This window comes from Chelonoidis abingdonii, chromosome 8, assembly GCF_003597395.2.
Source record: "Chelonoidis abingdonii isolate Lonesome George chromosome 8, CheloAbing_2.0, whole genome shotgun sequence".
Lineage (NCBI taxonomy): Eukaryota > Metazoa > Chordata > Testudines > Testudinidae > Chelonoidis > Chelonoidis abingdonii.
The window spans coordinates 79578241-79604343 of record NC_133776.1 but is presented as its reverse complement, the minus strand read 5'-3'; the positions used below and the strand labels follow the sequence as shown (position 1 = coordinate 79604343).

At 45.4% G+C, this 26103-nt stretch overlaps 1 protein-coding gene across 1 annotated transcript in view; it reads left to right on the top strand.

The window, feature by feature from the left end:
* KIF4A (kinesin family member 4A) overlaps positions 1-26103 on the top strand; it is a 36606-nt gene that overhangs the window by 9090 nt on the left and 1413 nt on the right. The window contains 24 exon segments of the mRNA XM_075068745.1: positions 571-690; positions 2103-2278; positions 3290-3351; positions 9148-9280; positions 9925-9983; positions 10187-10292; positions 11043-11124; positions 11470-11651; positions 12366-12469; positions 13947-14073; positions 14075-14092; positions 14556-14666; positions 15363-15446; positions 16519-16632; positions 17604-17700; positions 17703-17758; positions 18940-19034; positions 19531-19660; positions 21082-21252; positions 21931-22038; positions 22947-23024; positions 23128-23229; positions 23909-24070; positions 25542-25661. Of these exon segments, the coding sequence (XP_074924846.1) occupies positions 571-690; positions 2103-2278; positions 3290-3351; positions 9148-9280; positions 9925-9983; positions 10187-10292; positions 11043-11124; positions 11470-11651; positions 12366-12469; positions 13947-14073; positions 14075-14092; positions 14556-14666; positions 15363-15446; positions 16519-16632; positions 17604-17700; positions 17703-17758; positions 18940-19034; positions 19531-19660; positions 21082-21252; positions 21931-22038; positions 22947-23024; positions 23128-23229; positions 23909-24070; positions 25542-25661 (2597 nt within the window).

Sequence of the window (26103 nt, the reverse complement as noted above, 5' to 3'; positions counted from 1 at the left end):
AGGTCATCTTTCTTCCCCACTTTAAAGATACATACTATGTTTGCCCTTCTTCAGTTCTCTGGGACCTCACCCATCCTCCACAAATTCCCAAAGATAATTGCTAATGGTTTAGAGAGTGTCAACTAGTACCTTAGGATGAATTTCATTAGGCCTTGCTGACTTGAATACATCTAACTTATTGTAATGTACTTTAACCCTGTTCTTTCCCTATTTGGGCATATTCAGTTGGAGCAAAGAGCAGGTCTTTAAATAAGAGTTCCCAAGCCATTCTGACTAGGGCAACACCAAAGGTTATTAACGTACTGTGCTTCATATGGCTCCACATAGCACATCTGTTCTGTAGTCATGATCATATCCTTCTTCATAAAACCTCTTCTGCAAACCTGTGGGAAGAAGGCATAGGGAGGGATTTCCTTCTGGGAACTGGAGCTTTTCTATGAGGACTAAACCTCTCCATTTTCTACATTTTGTGGCCTTTGTTGGCAGGTATAGGACATAAACAGTAATAAAGCAAACCTCGCTATTTGGTTTAGCTCCTACTCACTTTGGATTTTGTTTGTTTTTGTGCAGGAATCAACATTAATAGAGGCCTCCTATGCCTGGGGAATGTAATCAGTGCTCTTGGCGATGAAAATAAGAAGGGTGGTTTTGTCCCTTACAGAGACTCCAAGTTAACACGGCTGTTGCAAGGTAAGAGCCATACCTAGTATAGTTCTATTCTATAATTAAAAATAAATATATAACAAAATAATACCTCAAGAGCTGTGTAACCTTCAGGCCAAGTGTTGCGTTCCTACTGACCCAGATATGAATGTATTATTTGTGCTTTATTCCACATACCTATGATCCTTAAGCCCTCTGTTTTTGTTGTCTTATCTTCGAGCGCAATTACTTTGCGGTAGGGGCACAAACAGCTCTAACTCTATCCTGCAGTGACACCGTAAGGGGAAAAACATGGGAAACTTTAACTGCCTTTTTAAAATGCATTAATGTGAAGGCACAATCATTAATATCAACAAATCATAACTGAATGGTTACTGTACCATGTCACTACAGGGCAGAGCTAAGATGCTGTGTCCCTTAATAGTATATTTACACCTTAATGTGTTTTTTTTGGCTTTCTTAAAGTTAAACTTAACTCTGAATTTTCTGAGTTTATAATGCTTGTTTCTGTGATAAACACATTACAAGAATGTTGTCATTTACCCTAAATTCCTGATCTGGAATCTTAAGTCTTGTCTTCATCTTAATGACACTTTAGTCTGGGAATAGAAAGGAAATAGCTCAATTTACTCAATTAGTTTTTCAGTCTTCCTTTTCACAGTAGAGAACTTGCTACATAAAACCATTTTTCATGGTATTTTATATCTTTAAAAACATGGACTGTAAGGTGCCATAATCTTCTTAGTAAGAAACCCAGTTGAGTGAGCTGAACTTGAGCAGGGTCATTTGTGCCCTTCTCAGGAGACTTATGGCACAAAGCTGAATAATGTATGCTCTGGGTGCAAAAGTAATAAGCCATGCTGGGCAGCTCATTGCCAGAGGGAGTATATTTGTTCAGATCATCAAATGTTTCCTTAAACTGAAGGAGAATGAAGTCTGATCTGATGTTTGGCTGTTCAGAGTATCCATGAAATTTAATCTTTCAGGGGAGCTGATGCCAGCAGAAGTAAGAATACTTGAACCATTCATATGGGGAATTGTGTAGCTGCTTCACATGAGAATCCCATCAGGGGCGTGTGATGTCAAACCACCAGCATTTGGAGTAGAAATGGGAGGCAAAATAGCATATGTAGAAAATGTTCTTTAACTTCTTGGGGGGGGAAAAGTAAGAAGGAGGTGGAGGTGATATATTTCTGTGGGGTTCTTAGTAGTTGTTGTAACCTGAAAAGTTGCTTTTCTTACCAGTGTTTTTCTTGTAATGGGAGAAATCGGCTATTGGGTATTACATGAATAGCACATTTGTCAAAACCTCTTGTCTGTGTTGGCTGTTGTGTTTTATGGACATGGTGCACTCTTACAGCTCTGGGTTTTCCGTCACTAATCCACTTTGCCATTTTCACTATCTCAATAATGCTCTGTCCCATTCTGTTTTTATTCAGATTCCTTGGGTGGTAACAGCCACACTCTCATGATTGCGTGTGTGAGCCCAGCAGATTCCAACCTAGAAGAAACCTTAAATACTTTGCGCTATGCTGACAGGGCGAGAAAAATAAAAAACAAACCGATAATCAACATTGATCCTCAGGCAGCAGAGCTAAATCATCTAAAGCAACAGGTACTGGACACTTCCTTCCTTCAGCTGGAGGCTAGGAAACATGTGTTGTGCATAGAAAAAGTGAGAAAATCCTCATTGAGCGCCACTGGTGTATTTCTCTTTCGTGAATTTGGTGCAAACTTTTTTCGACCGGTGACCTCTCTTTCACATAGCAAGCCTCTGAGAGTGACCATCCCCCCCCCGAATTAAAAACGTTTTTTTTTAATATTTATTTAATACCACTATAAATGCTTGAGGCAAAGCAGGGTTTGGGATGGAAGCTGACAGCTCAGAACCCCTTTCTCCGTAATAACCTCATGACCCCCTGAGAGGTCCCGACTCCCAGTTCGAGCATCCCTGAAATACACTGAACTCACTTAGCTATGGGTCACCTTTAAAGAAAATCCTTAAATGTTTTTGTCTGTATGGAGTGGCCTCTTCTCTAATGCCACATACTGCTTGAGATTCTCCACTATAAGTGTGCTGCAATTTCTCCACTGTTAGGTTGGGCTTTCAAGGTCATGCTTCGGTCATGGCCAAGTGTTGGAGTCAACTACAATTTACGTTTCACATGATTTGTGCACTGGACACACTGTAAGAAATGTCACTCCCATCAAAGTGCAGCCATCTCTGGAGTGAAGTATGGCATCTAGCCAAACACTACACAGCTATATTGCCCAAGTTTAGGATAGGAAATGTAGAAGGGTTCATATGCGATCAATTGCAGGCAAATCTAGTTAATCAATTTCTAGTTTGCCTAAAACATAAAGGATAATGCTTCCCCCTATTGTCCCTACGAGAGTACCAGGAGCTTCTCAGTGAAGATGTGCTCATAAACTCTATCTTTTCTATCATGTGAAAGGCAACACTGCCATCAAATAACATTTAGAGCATTGATTCACCACTGATGAAGAGGGATAGTCATGTTAATTCCTGCAGCTCCAGCTTTTTCTTAGAGATCAGTGTGCTCTGGGCTGATTACCATAGAGGAGGTGGATTCACAGTTGGGTAACTTTTTCTGTTTCCCTCTAGGTACAACAGCTGCAGGTCTTGTTATTGCAGGCCCATGGAGGGACCCTTCCAGTGTCTATCAAGTAAGAACTATAGACTAATGCTTAATGTAACTAGAAGCCTTGATTCCCCACACCTCCACATCCCCCGCTGTGACTAGATCTCTTGTACTGAGGCTCTAGACTGCACTTGGTGCTAAGATAGGAACTAATTGCCACTCAAGTATCTGTCAAGTCCCTTTTCTCTCTTCTTTGTCACTCTCACTAAATCTCATTGCACCAATGTTTCACTTCCATGTGCAACAATACCCTCTGTAAGAATGCAACAGCCTAGCTCAGGGGTAGGCAACCTATGGCACACATGCCAAAGGCACCACGTGAGCTGATTTTCAGTGGTACTCACGCTGCCCGAGTCCTGGCCACCGGTCCAGGGGGCTCTGCATTTTAATTTAATTTTAAATGAAGCTTCTGAAACATTTAAAAAACCGTATTTGCTTTACATACAACAATAGTTTAGTTATATATTATAGACTTAGACCTTCTAAAAACGTTAAAATGTATTACTGGCATGCAAAACCTTAAATCAGAGTGAATAAATGAAGACTCGGCACACCACTTCTGAAAGGTTGCCGACCCCTGGTCTAGCTGTAGTAGAGGAGGCAGGGGAAAGAACTTGATCAATAATGGTAACATTTTAGTAGTGTAAATATCTGCCTTCCAAGAGGCTGCTAACAAACGTTATGAGCAACTGACTTTATTTCCTCTCTAGCTTAAAAAGCAAACACTAGCAAATCAAGGGAGGAAATGATGCATGTATGGGTCTGTTTTAGAGAGTGCATCGACTCCTAAGTGCGTGCTATTTTTCAATTTAACATCTGCCACAGTGATGCTGCCTAAATAGTATCCACTTGTCTATGTGATACAGTAACTATTATAGTGCTTGAAGGTCTGAAATTCAGGATTTGGGTTTTTCCAGTTATTTCCTTTTCTTAAACTGATCCAACCCGTTCGTCATAGTTCTGTTAGGAAATGTGCCAGGGCCGCCCAGAGGATTCAGGGGGTCTGGGGTCTTTGGCGGTGGGGGGGCCCCCCGCTTCGGCAGTAATTCGGTGGCGGGGGATCCTTCTGCTCCAAGACCCGCTGCCGAAGTGCCCCGAAGACCCACGGTGGGGCCCCCCGCCACCGAATTACCGCCGAAGTCCTGGGACTTCGGCGGCGGGTCCCGCTTCAGAAGTAATTCGGCGGCACAGGGTCCTTCTGCCCTGGAGCAGAAGGACCCCCCTGTCACCGAAGACCCGGAGCAGAACAAGCTCTGGGGGCCCAGGCCCCACAAGAGTTTTCCGGGGCCCCTGGAGCGAATGAAGGACCCTGCTCCAGAGGCCCTGAAAAATTCTTGGGGGGCGGGGGACCCCTGCGGCAAATTGCCCCACTCTCTCTCCTCCCCCTCACCCACCCCGGGTGGCCCTGAAATGTACAGAGAACTTAAATCTCACTCCAAAACTTTACTAAAGTTGCAGTTGAGCTGTAGTTGACCTTGTTTGACAGGCAGCTGCTGGGGTTACCCATAAAACTTCCTTGAACAGGCATCTGACCCTGCTTTTTAAATTGAAGGGTAGCATTTTACTGACCGTGTATTTCTCAGACATAGGATAAAATCCCTTATACTTCCTCCTTCCTGGAGTGCACTTCTGCCATATAGTTTCTCAATCCATCACCTAAAGTGTAAATTACAAGTAAGCAAAGATTACTTTTGCCATTTTCCTAGACGCTAAGCATCTCAGTACACTAGTTTTATCTCTCTCCAATTTTCTGTCCACGGTTCAGGGTGACTGCACCTGCATCTCAGCAGGGGTGCCTACCCTCAGGCTTCAACCTGTTGCCTCTCTCAGGCGGAGATGTCTCTCTCTCACCCTTCTGACCAGGGTATTTTCAGGTTGTACAGTTTCCTGCCTTCATTTCCCAGCAAAGACAGTCTGCTTAAACAGACCTACTTGCTTTCTCTTGAGAGACTAATACCAGAATGATTGTCACAGATATGTGACTACACGATTCTTTTTAAGCAAGCCTACTTCATTCTTAAGATAAACAGCATTAGGGAGAGAACCTATTTTAAAAACAAAGGAACCTACTACATATGCTAATAGAGGTTTTGGTAAGCTTAAGGTCATACCTACATTATAAACTTACGTTGACTCGAGTCATGTTGGCACACAGCTGCTGCGGTTACGACATTGCTTGTGTTCATGATTTACTTGGCTGCTTGTGTCAATGGTGTGCGTAAGCACACCTGGTAAGTGTACTGATGCAGAGTGCAGTGCTCCATGGGTAGGTATCCTGTTGCACAACTTGCCATTGTTCAGCGCACTGTCTTTTGGGAAGATGCATGATGGGTCCGAAAAAAGTCTCACAGGAGTGACTGGGAGCATGGGGTCAACATACCAGTTTGCAACTATCTGCATCCCATACTTTTTGTGACTTTTGTCAAAAACCTGTGACCCTCCTCACTGCCTGCCATCCTGACAGAAACATGGAGCCTGCACAGCTCAGCACTATTGTCATGAGTGTTGTGAGAACAAGGTACGTGATCTTGGAGTATTTGCAGAGCCACAAGAAAAACTGAATGTGAGGGAACATGACATTTCCTTGGAGGACAGATTGCTGTGGAAAATAGTGAGAACGAATTCAATGTTCTCCCCTTGCTCATGAAGTCATACACCAGCCATCTCGACTGCACTAAGGAATGAATAATCTACCAGCTAAGAAGGTGCAGAATAGCAATTGAATGGGCTTTTGATCGTTTGAAGGGTCACTGGCATTGTTTACTCATAAGATTGGTCCTCAGTGAGAAATATCCCAATAGTGTCCTGCTGTGTCCTGCATAATATGTGAAGCAAAGTCGGAAAAGTTTCTGCTATGGTGGAGCGAAGAGGTGGAGCAGCTGTCTGCTGAATTTGAGCAACCAGATATAGGGCTATTAGAAGAGCTCAGTGCAATGCTATATGACTCAGAAGTTTTGAAGACTGTTTTTAACGGAGAGCCAGAGTAGGGTATGGTTTTATGGGCTGTCCCTGTTCTTTTGTGCCCTGGTAAAAATCATGTGATGGTTGCTGTACATCTAGGAATATAACTTTGTCAATGCACCTATTGATTTTGTTTGTGAATGATCCTATGAGTTGTGTAACAAAAACAAGTACATTAAAAACTTAATTTATTAAGAGCACAGAACTTCTGAAGGGGAAAGGCCGCTCATGTCCATTTTGGCTACATATGTACACCGACCCATGAAAGTCATAGTTGGTGAATGTGAAGCTGTGATTGTCATTAATGTTCCCTGGGGTGGAATGGAAGAAGTAGTGCAGCAACCACTGATGCCAGGTGGAATATTGAAGGGGTGCATATTGAGTTCTCAATGGGCTGCAGAGGGAGGCAAGCACAGGATTGTTGAACATGCATGTTCACCAGTGTACAGAACCTGTGTTCTGCCTGAGAAACCCTGGTATGTCCTGATGCATCTCCCTCTCTTCCTGCTGGGACTCCTGGGCCTTTCTCCTCTCCGCTCTTTCCTTCTCCAGAATGTCCACAACATTCATCCTCCAGGCTTTGTGCTCACAGTCTGATGCAGCACGAGTTTGTAGGATCTCATTGAACGTGTCAGCCCGAGTCCTGTTCTTTTTCCTCCTTATCTGGCTCAGGCATTCCACAGGTGTGGAGCGGGAAACTTTGAAGGCCACAATGGCAGCAGCTGAAGATGCAAACAGAGGTACCATTATCAGCATGTTTGCTACAGAAAGTAAAACTTAAAATGTTGATCTCACTCTCCTTGCTCCCCATAAGTTATAAGCACTACATTCTCACTTCTGCTTGGGATTGCTTGTGAATGGTTCCAGTCCTATCACCAGCCATGGTCAGTATGGCCTGCTGGAGGATGTGGAAATGAGGAGGGAATTGCTCTGTTGAATGATTCTAGTAGCATAGGGCAATGACACTGAATACTGGCAGCGTTTTCCACAAATGATGACTTTAGCTAGCATCTCACTGCTGAGGGTAACAAAGGCAGAGAACATAGCTGCTGCTCCTGTCCTGAAGCCGCCAAGACCAACATATTGTGCAGTAGTGTCTGGTGAAGTTATCGCTGAGTGGCCTGGGAAAGTGTCTTATTGCGGAGGAAGAAATAAAGCAGCTGTCCCTAGAAATCTTTGGCAGAGTACTCCCATGAAAGTTTCATCATGATCGTTCAGGAGGATTCAAGGGCCATCCCTATGTACATACGTAAACTGCCCTCACATAATCCTGGAGGGGAATGAAAAGCAAATAGCAACTCTACCTCCTTTTTTTGGTTGTACCACTACCTATTCTACTATGAATAAATTAATGAAAAGACTGTGTCCTGCTACTTTGAGTGCGCCAGCCTTGTAATTGGAAAATAATGGTTCCTTCCCCTGTATCAGGCTCGCCTATGTTGGACTGTGGTGGAATCAAAACAAAAAACCCAGGTCCTGGCTTGCTGCGCAGCTGGGTTCCCTGGTCATCTGTCCCCCATACTCCCCTTCATCCACTACTTCCTCATTGTTCATGGCAGGGACCTGTGACCGGGGGCCCCTCAGAGGTATCCCCGGTGCTGTGGGGAGTGGTGGTGGTCTCCATCAATATGGCATGCAGCTTTTCAGAAAAGCAGCAGGTCTGTGGCTTGGCACCAGATTGATCATTGGCCTTCCTGGCCTTCTGGTATGCCTGCCACTGCTCCTTGGGTTCTCACACATCACTGCTGCTGGTGCCTGTTATACCTCTTTTCCTGCATCCCCTGAGCAATCTGCTCATAGATGTCCAAATTTTTATGACTGGTCCATAATTGTGCCTGCACAGCCTCTTCTTCCCACAGGCCTAGGATATCCAATATCTCCTGTCTACTCCAGGCACAAGTGCATCTGGAGCACATAGCCGACATGGTCAACTGGAGAGTTGCTCTCAACAATGGAGAGCTGCTAGGTGTGATCAGGGCTTTAAAGAGGATTGAGGACTTCCAGATCTCTAACTCCTTGGCAATGGAGTTCACAATGATGACTAAAGAAGTTAGTGTGGAGCATTGTGGGACAGCTGCTAGACGACATTTAGTGTTGACATAAATAATGCAGCGTCTAAACTTGCACTGTGTTGATTGTTGCTCTAGGTTGGTCAGGGAACTGGTGTTACTATGTTAGCCTATTGGAGTTCTTACAGTGGTGGGAGACCAATTTTAAGTGTAGGCACATGCACAACTAGGTTGACAAACTGCTTTGCATCAACCTAACTGTGTTGTGTAGACTAGGCCCAACATGCATTTTGGCAAGAAGAGTCTTTCTCCACCACCCCGGGGCTTCCTTATAGTTGCCAGTTTATAACTGCTTTAACTGAGAACAAGTACCCTCATGACATGTTTAGGCCACCCTTTATAATCCAGGAGTTTCTGAGCTGGAGTTTTCAGAAGTAGGTAATTAGAATACAATGAGGGTCTCTGTCTCTCTCCTTCTCCTCCTCGCCCCCTCCCACCCCTGCCCCCGAAGCGTGTCTTCAAAGGTTGGATCTAGAGGGGTAGAACTTGCATTCCCTTCACCTCAAGTACTTCCTAAGAAAATCAATTTCAAACATATTGTTCCACAAAAACCTTTGAACGTCCTCATACCTTCCAAAGATTGCAGTAATCTTTGTCTTCCTGCTAAAGAAGTTCCATAAAATCTCACATAATACATAAACACTTTCATTTCCTATACAATGTATCCCACAGGTATTAACCCCAATTCAGTAAGATTTAATTTAGTTCAATAAAGTTCATTCAAGATATTGTCAGTCTGTAACAGTAAACACCTCATTGGCATTAAAATAATAAATACTTGTCTTAATTAGTATGAAGCCATCAGAGAATCTGCAGTCCCTCATGGAGAAGAACCAGTCCCTGATGGAGGAAAATGAAAAGTTGAGCCGAGGTCTGAGTGAGGCAGCTGGTCAGACGGCCCAGATGTTGGAGAGAATCATTCTGGTAAGGCTAAACTTCTATGCGAAGAGCTTTTAGCTACACATTTACTGTTTCCTACCTGTTGGAAGCTGACCGCCAAGTGTTCTAATGTGATTCAGGAGTATCTAACTCTGGAGGACTAAAGCCGAATTTGAAGGGAACACATTAAAATGTCCAGTAGTAATATGATGTTAGACTACAGAATGCATCTGGTTCTGAAGCCTGCAGGTTTTAACTCAAACGTACTAGAATTGGAATACTTTGCTCTGAAAATGTATCACTCAAAGTTGGTATTCAGTGTTATATTCCTGTTCGTTCTCCCATCAGTCACTGTAGCTCTGTATGTCTTGACCATTTGGAGGCTATTTGCCCGCAGCGGTTGTACTGCCAAACTTTGCGATTCCAAGGTTAAATAAGTCAAAATGTGTCTTGGATGCCAAAACCTCCTAAGACCTGCTCTTTTGTGGGCTTTGGAGAAAAGTCTAAACTTACTTTCATTTAAAGGGAAGTAACCTTCCCCTGATTGTGCAGAAACCCGTATCGAATCACTATGCTAGTGACCTTAATGGCAGAATGATGAAGCAGCTATTGCTACAGAGAAGATAGTTATTTCTTGCTTCTCCTTCTATAATTCAGTATCTAATTGACTTTTTTTTTTATTTTCTTAGACAGAACAAGAAAATGATAAGATGAATGCCAAACTCGAGGAACTCCGGCAGCATGCTGCGTAAGTCCCATCCAGTTTCATGTGCTGCAGAAGTGCCTTGCAACACTGCTCATTTTGTTGATTGGCTCTGCATTTGTTATTCCAAAGTCCATCTGTATGCAGGGAGGATGAACAGTATGTTGGCAATACCCTATCTATTGAGGGTCAGACATGCAATTGCCAAGCAAAACCTATGGACTCAGTTGCATGTCTGAATTTTTCAGGTGCAAACTTGATCTGCAGAAGCTGGTAGAGACTCTAGAGGATCAGGAGCTCAAGGAGAACATAGAAGTGATTCGTAATCTGCAGCAAGTGATAGTCCAGTTGCAGGTAAGAACTGACCTAGAAAATGGGAAGATCCCTGTGCCAAATGAGCTTCCTACTGAGAGGAACCCAGTGGTATGGTGCCAGTCTGCTAGGTGGTAGTTTCTTTAGAGCCCTGCTAAATAAGCCCTCTGCACAAGTGTGTGGCTGTGAAATGGCTTTTGGCAAGTTACTTTAATATAGACTTACTGTTGAAACTTCAAAGCCACAAAACCACCATTTTATGCTCAGACAGCTGCTCACGCCAAAGTAAATGAGGATCCTCAGAAGAATGCTGTGAAGTGAGACTATTGCACAAATTTACAGTCCAAAGACTGGGTAACACAGGGTGCAAAAACAACTCTTGTAAGTTCAGGGATTTAGCTTCTATATTTCTAATAAATGATCGTATTAGAGGGAGCTGGAATTGTTTGAAAATTTCCATGTCCTTAGACTCTTCCATATTCCCCTTCCTAGATGTCTCTCAAAGCTCCAACCACCCCATAAGGAACTGGCTGCCAATTCCGTGTAGTTCAGGAAATGTCTTATAGGGAATAACTTTTCCAAGTCAATTGAGACTCAGTTCAGAAGAAGCATTCATTGCTGCTGTTAAAATGGGATGCCTGTGGCTGCCTCTTCTCAGAGAGGGGAGTTTTTTCAGATCAAAGGACAGAGTCTAGAGAAGTCTTTGCAGCTCTAAATGGACAGCAAGGAGCCCTTGTTAACTGCACTTCTTTTCACTGCTGTACATTGAAGTGTTCTGTTTTCCCTACACAGGATGAAAGTGCTGCCTGTGTGGCAGCATCCATGGAAGTTGTTGCTGAGATGGCAAACTCTGAGCAAGAATCTGATGCTTTAAGTAGTGGGGAGTCTGATATCCTGCAGATTTTGACTATGTAAATAGTCACAATTACTGAGTGAATGAGATCTTTCCTGGTTCCTAATCCCACGTGTTTGGCACTTAGTTACTACTTACCATCCATCCTTCCTCCTTTGCTGTACCCTTTCCTATTTTTTTTTATTTTTTCCTTAAAATTATAAAGTTATGTAAAAAAAAAATCTAAACATTTTATGTAAATACTGTTGCTTACTTCAGTAGTATTCAAATGTTCTGCTAACTATGTTGAAACTGCCAATGCAGGCACTGAAGAGGACCTTGGAATTGGCTTCTTTTGGCTAATAATTGTGACTATATTCCAGCAAGCAGAAACCAGCCAGGACAGCAAGAGATCCCCAGATGCTTTCACCACTCAGCATGCCCTCCGCCAGGCAGAGATGTCCAAAGCACTGATAGAATTAAATAAAGCCCTGGCTCTAAAAGAGGCCTTGGCCAAGAAGATGACCCAGAATGACAGCCAGCTGGAGCCCATTCAGTCCCAATACCAGGTAAACGCTCCTTTCCAGGAAGGCCCATGGAAATATCTGTCCAGTGTTGTCCTCCTCTTCACCCCATATGTGTGGGTTTTGTAACGCTAGTGGGGGAAGGGATTCATCAGGACATGAGCGTTCCCTTGGTGGCTCTCATAGTAAGAATTTCATATTGCCTTGAGGTGTGGTATGGGAGGGCCGAGTCCTGTGACAAAGGCTATTTCTGGAATGGTAGTCGTCCAGCTGTAGGTGCCCACAGGTGACAGAATTATGGTGACTAAATGTCTGCACGTGGGTCTCCTATGCAGACCGTCCTTTCTGCTTCTGATCAGGACACTGGCCACTGACTGTTCCATGTAATCCCAGTCTTCCAACTCACTCCTCAGAATTGCACTTCTGATGTGGCACTGCTTAGCCTCTATGGAACTCAGCTGCTGCTGCCATTGAAGTGGCTTCCTCTCTCCTATAAGTGCTGGATTCCGTCATTTTTGAACCCACCTGACTTATTGATCAAAACATGACTGCCAGACTAAAAGGCTAACTGCAGGTATATAGTGATCTGGCTCCTATAGCTGCTGCATGGGGAGGTCTTCTGAGCCCTCTGACAACAGTGCAGTTGTCCAACCGATCGAAAGGAAACATGGCTCCTCAAGGCCTTACTTAGCCTTGTCCCTTGCCGTTGGGATTTCAAGACTTGTAACCTGAAGCTCTCTGCTCCTGTCTCCTTTCTAGACTAATATCAAGGGCCTGGAATTGGAGGTGAGCAGCCTGCAAAAAGAAAAGGAAGAGCTGATCCTTGCACTTCACACTGCAAAGAAGGATGTTAACCAAGCAAAGTAAGGCTGGCTAGAAAGGCCAAGTAGATTGGTTCCAGTAGATGCTCATTTCTCTAATCAGTGGCACTTGGCCTGGCAAGTAAAGCCCTGCTGGCCATTGCTGCACATACTGACTACTGGAATAAAACATCAAATCCTAAATTCCAAACTGTTGCAATGAATGGGCTTGTCTGCTCCATGACTAATGTCCCAGGTGATAAATCTGCTACCTCAGCACACTTCAGGTGCTGGGTGTAGTTTTTATCTCCACATAACCTAGGGTATTACATTCACACCCTTGCCAGATAATGAGGGCTCTGGGGAATCTTGTCCAATCTTAACTACTTAATTGAGACAATGAGTATGTTTTGAGGCTGTGGGAGGGTTCATGTTTGGCACTAGGAAGGGGCCAGCTATATCAGGTTTTTACCCTACAGGCTGGCATAAAGTGTAAGGGGGGAAATACCCTCAACTCTGAATGAGTAAATTTTCAGTTTCTTGTAGATACTCTATTCTGACCTAGTGCATCCTGCTAGGAGTTGAGATGAGGAAGGGGACGCCCTTGAGACTGAACGCCCAGAACAGGGAGCCAAAGAATCCTTCTTAGCCCTGCTACAGACTCTGATCTTGGGTAGTTCTCTCTCTTTTCAGTGTCTGTTTCCCATCAATAAAATAAGAATAATGCATACTTGATTTGATTTGTTGGGAACGACTTGTCAGACTTATCTATCTTTAAAACGCTTTGCTGTCTGCTGATTAAAGAGGCTAGTGATAAGAATAGAATTAGAATATACTCCTGTTTTTGCAAATGGCTTGGGGAACAGCTGAAACTTTTGGATAACCAGGCATTCAGATAAACAGAAGTACTATTTTGATCTGGGTTCTAGCTTCGGGCTCGGAGGCAAAGGTCTGGATACAGTGGGAGTTGCAGGCTGAAGTCACTCTGGGAAACTGCTTTACCCAGTTGGCTACTGTTGTCATTCTGGGCTATGAGCCAGTGAGCTCTGTGTGTCAGCCCCTCTCCTGCACAAGTTGCCTGCCCTGGGCTATGGCCGGACACAGCCCTTCAGTGATGATTCCAGTGTCAGTGAAATTCCTGCATTAATGTCACTGGGAGGGGTTGTGTGCTGGGCTGCAGGGCTCCATGATGGGAGAGGAGGGCTGACTAGAGATGCTGCTATGGATATAAGTAGTTACAAGCTTCACTTATGAACTGGGTACAATGCTGCAGCCGTAGAATCAGACTGTGAGTAGACTTATTGTTGCACTGGTATAGCATGACTTATACTCATTGCTGAATACTACTTAGTGTTAAGAGATTAATTGAGAAGTTAAGTGGGCTCCCCTTCACCTGAAGGGAACTGCTTTATAAAATGATCAGACCCTGGGGTGAGTGAGAGACAGCAATTCTGGGTCTGTTTTCACAGTAAGGAGAAGGGGAGTCTATTCCTGGAGAACAGCACTGCTAGGTATATATTTATAGGGTGATTCTTTGCAGGCTGAGTGAAAGACGCAGGGAAAGGCTCCTGGAGTTGGAAGGGCAAATGAATGAGCTAAAGAAGAAATTGAATGAACAGTCAAAACTCTTGAAGCTGAAAGAATCTACAGAGCGCACAGTGTCCAAACCCGAACCAGGAGATTCGGGTAATTAACACTGCCATATGCAGCCTCTGAGCTCCATCTAATGGAGCAACTTCCAGCCAGAAGTCAGTGAAAGCTTCCATTTTATTGGGTTGGCATCACCTTATATTCCAACACTCATGTAATTGTAGTTCTGTGACTAGTGCTGCTATTGATGGCGTGGATAGGAGGCTCTTATGGTATAAGCATAGGCCTGGGAGTCAAATCTGGCCATACTACTCATTCAGTCCAAGCCTTGGGCAAGTCACTTGACTTTGTTGTAGCTTAGTTTCCATGTCTGTAAAATTGAGATGGTTCCCTACGCCTTTAAGTGGGGGTTACCAGAATGAAATCATTAGTCTCAAGCACTGACATCCTCACAAGGCTGGTGCTGCGGGTGGGCAAAGTTTTTATAATATGTCCTCTTCTCAAGAGTACTTGAAAAAACTATCCGAAGTATAAGTATTGGAGTAACTTTCTCCTGCAGGAAATGAAAAATCAGCGGGTACAGCTGATGCGCCAAATGAAAGAAGATGCTGAGAAATTTAGACAGTGGAAGCAGCAGAAGGACAAGGAAGTGATCCAGCTGAAAGAACGGGTAAGTGAGCGATTAATCACCTGGACAGTCACTGCTGGTCATAAGTTAACTTACCTAAGGGGCTGGCTCCACTTACAAATAAACATCTGAAAACATAACATCTCTACAGTGCCTTTAAAATAACAAACCAATAGGTCAAAAAGCTTCTTGTTCCATATGTACCTGAGTGGCGGGCTGCCACCTTTCACCAGTTATGTGTCAAGGGCAGATTGATGATTTGCTTATGTCTGAGGTTCCTTGATCTGCCAGCAGAGTGATCACCACTCAAATCTAAATCAGAAGTAAAAAATAACACCACGTTAGTACTTAGGGGTATCTTTACCACAAAATAGAAGTAGGAGGCATCTGCTCTTTCAAGGGTGTTAAAGCTGTTACTATTATAGTAGTTAATGTAATCAAATCAGGTTATGGCATTCAGGTCTAATGGGTCTTCTGTGCCTCCTTGAGTCTTTGTGTGTCCTTGTCTCAAAGCGTTGTGAGCACAACAGTTCTAGCCCCGGATGATGTAGGAGACCATATTCTAGAGCAACAGGGGCCACTTGAATTTTAAGTCAGCTCAAGCTTACAGTGATCAGTGTTTGTCATAGAGCACATAGGATGTTTGTTTCAGCTCCCCCGGACTAAACAAGTGCAGTGTAAAATATGTCTTTATATGACTTGCAACTTTTTGACCTGCCTACTTTTGTTTCTCTTCAGGATCGCAAGAGGCAATATGAGCTGCTTAAGCTAGAACGAGACTTCAAAAATCAGGCCAATATCCTCAGGCGCAAAACAGAAGAGGTAAGAAACGAACATCTGCTCAGGACTCCTGATCACTCCCCCGAGGTCTGGAAGACATGATTGGCGTTTTGGCAGAGGGCAGATCGAACTCTCGATATTCAGGGAAACAGTTTGGAGGTTTGGAGATGAATTGAGGATGTCAGTTCAGAGGGGGTGCATTGTGACTTTTTTTCTCTCCCCCTTGAAAAGTTTTGGGACTCTGCCTCTTAATTCTCAGTGTCTCCTTCCCAAACCCAGTAACTCTTGATTGCACTGCCTGCCCTAGATTCTACCATCTGTTCCAACAATGATGGATAAGCACAATAGCTGGATCTGCTAAAATGATCGCCAATGAGATCGCTAGTGTTTAAAGTATTGACATTAGGCTTCAGACTTCTCATTGGCAAGAGTGGATCCAGTTAACACTGTGCAGAGCTTGTGTCAGGCTGTTTGCAGACATGAGAAGACAGCACTGCATCAGTTTACTCTGGGTCCACTTCCTGAAGGTTTTCTTCAACCATAAGGTCTAGAAGCAGAAATGCTTTGACACAAAAATGCTTTTAAACTGAGAGCTCTGGTTCTGGTACACACCTGCAGTGGGTGTATTCTGGAGACAACTTGGCTGCAGAATCACAGGAAATAATGTACCCAGCATATAGACTTAATAGTAAAAGTGCATTCTAAAGGTGAACCAAGAGGCTTGTAGTATGGCTAAGACCCTAGTTAAGGGGTATGCTCCTCCAGAGGCTAGTGACATCAATAATTCCAAAAGCAGATCAGGCAACTGTTTCCTTCATGCTTAATACTGCCCTGTGTACAGGGACATGCCACCTGTATCTGCTCTGCAAGTGTTCAGTGAAGGAAGAATGGATTCTTATAAATGTAGATGTACTACTCCACAGCTAAAGCTAAAAGCAGCAGTGTTTTCGGTTAGCAAGTCCATTGTGCAGATGCTTCCTGACTGGCTTTCAGCAGCATGGAGTCCTGTACCCAGAGCTGTGAATCACATTAAGATAAGCAGCCCAACAGTTTCCACTGTGCTAGGGATGCAGGGAGGGGAAATAATTGTATGTGTGGTGGGTTTTTTTTGCAGGCAGCAGCTGCTAACAAGCGCCTGAAAGATGCTCTACAGAAACAGCGTGAAGTAGTGGATAAACGGAAAGAGAGCCAAAACCGAGGAATGGAAGGAGCTGCTGGTTGAGTAAAAGTGGGTGTCAGGATGGTGGTGCGCTGCCTGATGCGCCCCTTTGAATAATGAGCTAGCACAAAGGTTGCCTGACTAGCTCACTGATGGAGGCTGGGTTAGATGGATGGAAAACAGGGAAAGGTCATGGAATTTCCTGTCCTGTATAGAAGTAAATAGAGGCAACATAGTTTATTTGCCCCTAGATATGGAGGAGAGTTCAGAGGAGGAAGTGGGTGACTGAAGTCCCACTGTTGCGATGTCCAGTAGAATTTATTAGAGGGGTAGGCAAACTTTTTGGCCCGAGGACCGTATATGGCAGGCCATGAATGCTAACGAAATTGGGGTTGGGATGCAGGAGGGGGGTGAGGGCTCTGGCTGGGGTTATAGGCTCCAGGGAGGAGCAAGAAATAAGGAGTTACGGGTGTGGGAGGAGGCTCTGGGCTGGGGCGGAGGGAGTGCAGCGGAGGTGAGGGCTCCACCTTGGGGGTGCAGGCTCTGGGCTGGGGCTAGTGATGAGGGGTTTGGGGTGTAGGAGGGTGCTCTGGGCTGGAACCGAGGGGTTCGGAGGGAGGGGGATCAGGGCTGGGGCAGAGGGTTGGGGTGTGGGGGGGTGGCACTTAGCTCAAGCAGCTTTTGGAAGCAGCAGCATGTCCCTGCTCCAGCTCCTACATGGAGGTGTGGCCAGGCAGCTCTGCTGCATACTGCCCTGTCCGCAGGTGTTACCCCTGCCACTCCCAATGGCCTTGGTTCCCAGCCAGTGGGAGCTGCGGTGGCAGCACTTGGGGTGTGGAGTGGAACCCCCTGGCTGCCCAGTGCATAAGACACAGAGGGAGGGGGCACATGCTGCTGCTGCTTCCGGGAGCTGCACAGAGTGGCCCGTGAGCCTGCTCCCCAGTGGGAGCTCAAGGGATAGATTAAAACAGTGGGTGGGTCAGATGCGGGCCGTAGTTTGCCCACTCCTGGTTTATTATCTCTGTCCTGTCTTTCTCCAGAGCTGGCTTGCAAATGAAGTGGAGGTTCTGGTTAGTACCGAAGAGGCCCGGCGCCACCTCTCTGACCTTCTGGAGGATAGAAAGATGTTGGCCCAGGACTCCTGCAGCTTAGAGAAAAGAGGGAAGCTGGGGAGACTCCACCTCCAAAACTTCGGGTGAGTGACACATAGGGAGACATAGCTGAGAGCTAAACTCACTCTGTCCCCTTACAGTTACACTTGTTCTCCATTTTGAGTCTGTGAAGTCCTATGAAGAGTAGATTAATGTTTCCACAGTCCCCTGGCTGATGAAAGGAATAGCAATGAAGAGGTGGTTGTAGCACAAGAGGTAGCGGGGATCTGGTTCTTCATGGTTCTATTCCCTAAAGCAATTAGTCTGGCATCAGTGTCATGAGAGTGGGCCACAGCCCCATCAAAGGTTTTGTGTACAATCCCTTGTTCAGTTGGGAAGAAGGGTGGGGTTTCAGCTGAGAACTACTAGTAAACATCTTTCCTGGTAATGCAACCCCTCTCAAGTGTTTAGATTGTCTAAACTAAAGCTCAGACTCAAGCACAGGAGTGGGGAAACATTTTGGCCTGAGGACCACATTTGGTATTGAAATTATATGGTGGGCCATGAACGCTCATGAAATTGGGAGTTGAGGTGCGGGAGGGGGTGAGGCTCCATCTGTGAGGGGTGGGCTCTGGGATGGGGCCAGAAATGAGGAGTTCAGGGTATGGGAGGAGGCTTTGAGCTAGCCAGGGAGTGGGGGAGGGTTCTAGTTGGGGGTGCCACCTCCGAGTGGGGCTGGGGAAAGAGGCTTCGGGTGCAGGAGGGTACTCTGTGCTGAGACCAAGGGGTTTAGAGGGCGAGAGGGGGATCAAGGCTGGGGCAGGGGGTTGGGGTGTGGGGAAGAGGCTCAGGGGTGCAGGCTCTGCACGGTGCTTACCTCAAGCAGCAGCACATCCCCTCCTCTGGCTCCTACATGGAGGCACATATGCAGGCGCTGTCTCCCACAGCTCCTGGAAGCAGTGGCATGCGCCCCTGCAGCTCACATTGGCTGCAGTTCCCAACCAATGGGAGTTGCAGGGGCGTGGCGCTTGGAGCCCCCTGGCTGCTCCTACACGTAGGAGCTGGAGGCGGGACATGCCGCTATTTCTGGGAGCCATGTGGAAAGCCCCCAACCCCTGCTCCCTGGCAGGAGCTTGAGGGCCGAATTAAAAGTTCCGATGGTCCGGACGTGGCCTGTGGGCCGTAGTTTGCCCAACCCTGCTCAAGCACTAGGTTGTTCTCACTCACCTCCTGCCTCCCCAACCTCGAATTATTTCATATTGTGTCTTGCTGCAATTCTCTTCAGAGACGTACATACTCGATCGCAGACGTGCAGGCTTCAGAAATAAACCATTCTATCACAAAGCAGATAGAAAGCCTGGAAACAGAGATGGAGCTCAGGTAAGAGAATGTTATGAAGCTTCTAACAGGCAGAACTAGCTCTCATTTCTGTAGCACCATCATCCCAAGATACCCTACGCTTTCACCATTGCAGCCATTCTGTGAGACCTGGGAGAAGTGAAGAATAGCAAATACAGCTGACCTGTTCTGTGTAGTTTCAGACAGAGTATAGCTATCAAGTGAGAATTTCCAAGATATTGGGGCAATGAACACTATTTATGCAAGAGAGATGTGTGTCCATTTTGCTTATCTGAAAGATGGTAGCACAGCACCTACTTGCATGATGCTGAAGCAGTGGCTTGGCACAGATTCAGGAGAATGAATTTCCAGCTGAGCCACCAATGCAGCTTTGCAGCAGACCCCACCATCGTGCAAACAATTAACTGACTGACACTGCTTTCCATAGTGTAACGTTTTGGGAATATGACATTAGTGTTATCCAAGAACTACTCCAAACTCTTTTCCCTGAGCTCAAATGCGTGTTTTTTTGCCAAAGGAGTGCCCAGATAGCAGATCTGCAGCAGAAGCTATTGGATGCCGACAGTGGAGACCGGGTGAAGCAACGCTGGGAAACTATTGCAACTATTCTAGAGGCAAAGTGTGCCCTGAAATACCTGATTGGAGAGGTACATTCTTTCTGTATTGTGGCACACCCATCTTCTTAGGATTGCTGCGCTGTATTTATTAGCTATAACCATAAACATATTTGCCTCAAAGAGCTCATAATCTCGGGTTAGACCAGAATAGAAGGAAGTAACAAATGTGGTGATACATGACAGGGGAAGGGGTTGTGGCAAGGGTCATAAAAAGATCATGTAGCTGATTGAGTGAATAGTGCATTCATTTTGAAGATTACATAGATGGTGGTTTTAACAATAGTTGGTCTCCTTGAAGTGGATTGTATGGGCAGCCGAAAGAGAGGGACGAGGCATGCTGGATTGGGTCAGAATAAGATTCCTGGCCTGGGGAGTAGCATGGAGGCAAGTGGAAGGGGGGTAGGAAGGAAGATACACAGGATGCATCCTTGACAAATAGCTTGGCAGGGAGACGCCATCCTTGAACAGTAAGATCTTGAATCTGACACAGGAGGTATGGGGGAGCCCATGATGGTGTTCACAAAAGAGCTGACCATGGTCATAGCTACAAGTGAGCCATGTAACTTTCTACTCCAGAGTTTTGGAAGGTTAAGGGTGAGGGATGAAGTGTGTAACGAAAGCCAGAAAGGAGCAAGTTGGATTAGTAAAGGTATGATACGATCGAAGGCTGATTGGGACTTCCAGAAACTGGAAGGATGGATTGTGGAGAAACAGAAATTTATTAGCAATGTCTATGGTTGGGAGGTGGGGAAGATAACTTGTTCAGTCTCTGACAAGATGGCTTTAAATTGGCAGGCACTGGTCTGGAGACACTAATCAGATCTCTGTGAGCACATGAATGTGCCTAGGGGCAGTGAGGGCAGAGGACAAATCTCTGGGGTACTCTGAGTGCGAGGGAGGAGGGGAAAACAGCAGAAAGAGTCCCTGAAGGAGTAGTCAGCAATGAAAAGCACAGTCCATAAAGGTCAGGCAAGGAGTCATTGTCTTTCTATGTGGTGGGTAACTTTGAGGGGTAACAGAAGAGGCCACTCATAAAGGAAGCATAAATGGAGTAGAGGAGGAGGAGGAGGAAACCAGACTTGTAGAGGATCAAGGGGAGAGTTAAAAACTCAAGGCAGGAGAAGTAGATGTCAAGTCCAAGAAGACTGGAAACAAATGAGGTAAGTGGGATCAAGAGAGATCTGAAGACCAGGGAGACCATGGCATGCCAAAATGCAGAAACAAAGGTAATAGACAATGATGGAGTCATTCTAGTAACTGTTGTCAGTGCTGCCTATTCTGTCTGTTTCCATAGTAAAGTGTGTGTGTGCAGGGGTACCTGATAATGGATTTCAAGTGTGTCTAGCTTCAAATTTGACTCCAGACTCTTGTTGCTAATGTCCAGTCCCACTCATAGGCTGTGGAGAGTCGGACCCATTTTCCTCAATAGTCTCCTTACTGATATCTTTCAGCTAGTTTCCTCCAAAGTGGAGGAAAGCAAACTTCACAGCAGCCTGGAACAGAGCAAAGCTAACTGCGCAGACTTGCAGAAAATGTTGCTTGAAGAGCGAAACCAGGTGGCGGATATAGAGGCTGAGCTCCAAAGTCAGTTGGTGATGCAGGAGCAGCAACATCAGGAAAAGGTAAAACCCAGGGGTGAAGGAGTACTGTGATTAACACTGCATGGCTTCTCTGGGGTTAAACATAAGCCTTGGAGCTGCTCTGCAAAAAGGTTCCAAAAGGTCTGCCCATGAAAAAGAGTTAAGGGCATGATCCTAGATCCAAGTGCCTCTTTCCTTAAGAGAGAAAGGGTTAAATTAAAATCAATTTGCAACTTGTCTTTTAAAAAAAACAAAACCCAAAAATCCCAAAACAAACCCAAACCTATTTTCATGAGGCTTTATTGGCCTCTGGCAGGAGGCCTGATATAATTACTCCCTAGGAAGTCTCCCTCATCTGTCTTCTGATTTCCATTTCTAAAGTTTTAGTGGTGCTAAATGATCTTGCTGAAGTAAAAACAGAACCATTTTATTCAGTTCCATTCAAAGGCACAAACTTGCTGCATCTGAACACAAGGTGGTGTTTTCAAGTGGGTCCAGACTACTCTCATGCTATGGATGGCAAAAAACTAGCTCACTTGTCTCTCTAACCTGTCTGCCTACTAGAGATTGCCCACCACACCATCTCTTCTCCTGCCCCAAAACCTCCAGATCTACTGAGAATGTTCAGACTGCCAGGCATGCCTTTAGAGGTTTATCCCTTAAAAGCATGTTTTGTTACAGTCTGCATCCTTTTCATTTATGCTGTTAATTTGCCTGTAGGTTCTATACCTGCTTAGCCAACTGCAGCAGAAAGAAGCAGCAGAGAAGAAGCTGGAGGACTCTCTAACTGAGCACGAGCAACAGCTACTTGAGCGGCTCAAGTTCCAGGTAGATTGGCTGGAGGTGGACTCAGCTGTGGCAGGTTCCCTCTTCATGGAGCGGTCCCCTGGTGCAAGAGCATTTTATACGTGTGTGTCACCCCATTGCCCTGCTGTAGCAATGCCAGCTCCTTGCCATGGGCTTCAGAGTGGCTGAGTAACAATGGAAATTATTCATACTGCTCTCCATCTGTAGATTAGGCTTCTTGGAGTAGTTGCTGTAGATGGCTGGAATATTGGGCCTCTAGTCTTTGTTCATAAATGCTCCTTCCAAAGACAAAGTGACAACAGACTTGCCTCAAAGACCAGTTCAGTTTCCACAAGCCCAACATCAGCTGCTTTTCTGCATGCTCAGGCCAACCAAAGGAATAGTGATAGCTTCATACTGAGTGCAGTTTTCAGTGATGGAAGGGTCTTTCGAGGGGATCCCACAGTGGGAACGTTGAAAGCACCAGCTCCAGGGTGGGCCCTACAGTAGCAAGCAGCAGTGGAATACACTATCCTCTCCCTCAAAGTTACTAGAGTTTAGTATAGCAAATTGCTAGGGAAGAAGAGAGCTGGCCGAGCTACAGAAGCAGAGCTTTCCTAGCCTAGCTCAGAGATTGTCCCTGAAGGGTAGGGAAGGTGTTAAAAGTTGGGAGACTGTAACATGAGAAGAGGGAACTGTTGGCTTGTTTGGTAGGATAGAGGAAGTTAATTGACAGTGAGACTTGTATTCTTCTTGACCTCAAATCTGAAGGCCCAGTCTCCTGTTGGAGAATGATGAAGAGCCACCTCTGTGGATGTGGAGACACAGAGCACTCCTAGGCATTGAGCAAGACCTCCTCCTGACTTGAACAATCTGCTAGAAGTTTGGAAGCAGTTTCTACCTCTCACACCCTAAATAACCCTACAGATTTCATCCTTTCTTGTGAACAGGATGAAGAACTTGAGAAAATGAGGGAACTTTGTGAGAAGAATCAAGAGCTTCTCCAGGAGAATGAGTCTCTCAAACAGGTAGGGAAGGGTGTGTGCATAGCCACCTGGCAGCTTATTGGTGGCACAATTTGTTAGGTTTCGCTACTTATGATGCAATGAAATTCATCTTCTTTTCTAACAGAAGTTAATACTCCACCAAATTGCCAGCGGACAGAAGCTCCGACACATTCAGCAAATGCCAACTCAGTCCCCAGATTCTCCCTTTGATTATATTCCACCCAAGGTAAACAACTGCCGTGTGCTGATTGCCACACTTCTCTGTGGATGATCACGCTCTGTATGGATAAAGATACTGGCTAACAAATCTTTCAAACTTCCTTCTTGCACCTAAGTTGCTTTATTAAGCTTCTTTGTTCTGAAGACTGGGGTAGATGCATCATCTGCCCTAGGCAGGCCCCAAGGATTCTCCCCATCCTCCTCTTTAGAAAAGAACTAGAATCCTTTTGTAACTGGTTGGCACTGTTGCTCCTCTTCTGTCTAAAGGAAAGCTGGCACATCTTGTATGTTGATACAGTTTACCTTGTCCCCACTCTGATAAGCAGGCTGTTTCCTCTGCAGCACTACCAGCGTTTGCTGAGCCAGGGAGCAAGAAACTAGAAATCAAGTATATCCTATGGCCTGCCAATATGCTAACCACTAGCTATTGGAAGGAATCATGATGATTTAGGATAACTTGTTATAGCTGTGTAGCATGGGGCAGTGCACCATTAAAAATAACAAGCTAAACCAGTGGTTGCTTTGAACTGTTAAGAATCCCTGCCAACCTGATGACTTGGCACCTCCCTGGTCCTGCAGTTTTCTTAGCTGTTCAAGTAAGCTGGGCGTGATATGTTGCTGGGACTCTGGAGTAGTCCAAATTCTGACACATTTGAGGTCTCAAACCATCTAATTTTCATCTGTAGCCAAAGATTCGCCGTCAGACAACCGCAAAACCCCGTGCGCACACACCAGAAATGGATGTGCAAGAGCTGTTCTCTGAATCTGAGGAGTCTGGAGGGGAGATGGAAGATGCAGAGTGGGTGCCGATAAAAGCAGCCAAAGGATCCAAGAAAAGCCTATCAGGGGTATGATCCAGTTACCTTTCTCTGCCTCCGGCTTGGGTTACTAGCTCTGACTGAGGGGACCACTTACGTGTGTCATGATGCTGCCTGGCACAACCAGAATGAAATGCAGCTGAACTGTGGGGTTTGCACTGGCATTCTGAAGCAAAAGCCACTTACTACAGCAGCACCAGAGGGCATTTAGTTGTGGCCAGTAGTACTTTGGATGGATGGTTTGTCTGCCACCCACTTGAACACTTTAGATAGCAGCAAAAATAGCAAGTGCTCCAGGGCAGCTGTACATCCTGCGCATCAGAGTTTGTAACTCTCTGAAATGCTATGCTTGTGCATGTGGCTGTTCCATAGAGAAACTGGCTAGGATTACGAAGTCCCTCTGCAGACAGTCCTAACTATGGTGTGATGCCAAAGAAGCTGTGGGGAGAAGATGGGTATGGAACACTGAGCACTACAGGTAGATTGGGAAAGAGGCAGAAGAGATGATGAGTGAGGTAGAGTGGGAGATAAGAGGCAAAAATATTGATGACACTGGTACCATGCAGCTTTCTCCACAAGCAGTGATGAGTACCAAATGAAGCCCATGCATACAATTAAAGAACGGCATTTGGGAGATGTGTTGAACTTCCCCTTCCTTCCTGGTTCCCATAGTGATGCCTTGTTCAGGCTCTTGCTCTCCACTAAGATTTTTGAGGGAGAAGCAGCGTGGACCGAGCTTGCATGTGCTGAACACTGACGTCGTAAGAACTAGTGGGCCATTCTAAGCTTGAATTTCCCCAAAGCCAGAGCTCTGATCCCCTATGAAGGTTGACTGCCTTCTCCCTCAAATCTTTTTTTTGACAGATAGACTCATGTAAAATCTATACTCTGCATGTAACTTGCAGATGTCAGGCTTCTCAACTGATCTGAAGGGTGAGGGCCATCTGCATTGAAATTGCTGCTTGGCATCAAAGGGAGTTTGTAATTCTGAACTGCTGTGCTCAAACCTCATTTAAAAACTTGGCAGTTTCAGAACCTCCAGAGGTGAGAGTGGCTGATTGATACTTCACACTTGGAATATAAAACTGTGCCACAAAACCAATGTAGCCCTTTTACTTCTGAACTGGGATGTGCATTAGTTTCATCTGGGAGAAACTCTAGTTTCATGCACTTAGACCTGTGAGAGAGGCTGGCATGTGTAATGGAGACATGGAGAGGTCTCAAGCTTGAATTTGGCCTGGTGAGGTGTTGAAAGTTATTGTGATGGTGCTGAAACACTCATATTCAGAATGAACATCTACCCTAGGAGATGGCTCAGTGAGTCACATGATCACTTGCATCTCTTTTCTGGGGATAGAGTGGCAGCGAGTGAGGGTCATGGTAACTTATGCAATTTGGTGTCCAGTACTAGCACTGGTAAAGACCCTCTGACTGCTGTGGCTATCTAGAAACAGCTCTGCAGCAGTGGAACTGTTATTACCTTGAGCTCTCTTCTCTTAAGTGTTCCTGCCGGGGCCGATGTGGAAACAGGCAGTGTGGCTGCAGGAAGCAGAAGCTAGGCTGTACCGCAGGTTGTAACTGTGATGCAACAAAATGTAGAAACCGTGATTCTGGTCTGCTGGTGAGTACTACTGCATTTGACGCTTGGACCTTGGTGCTGGATGCACCCAACATCTACCCGATAACTTCCATATAATCTAATTCAGAAAGGGAATCCACAAGCTAGTGGTGCCTACGCACACAACTTGGCAACGTAAGGTCTATCCCTATGTTGGAAACAATTGTAAATGTCACTGAGTATAATCCACCTGGTGTATCTTGCCATGTTAGTAGCTCCACCTGCTTTGCCAGCCTGCAAGATTAAAGTATATGAATGTGGGAGTCTTCCTAGTGGTCTCCAGTCTTTTGGGTTAACTTTTGCTGCAACCTGGAAGATGCTTCTCAGAGGATAGGTAATGGTAGTCCCTTCTGCCTGGTAGCAGACGTGAACTTGTGCCTCTGGTCCAAACTGTACAAAAAACTTACTCCACTCCATTTATTCATGGCTTTTTAAAAACATCCGA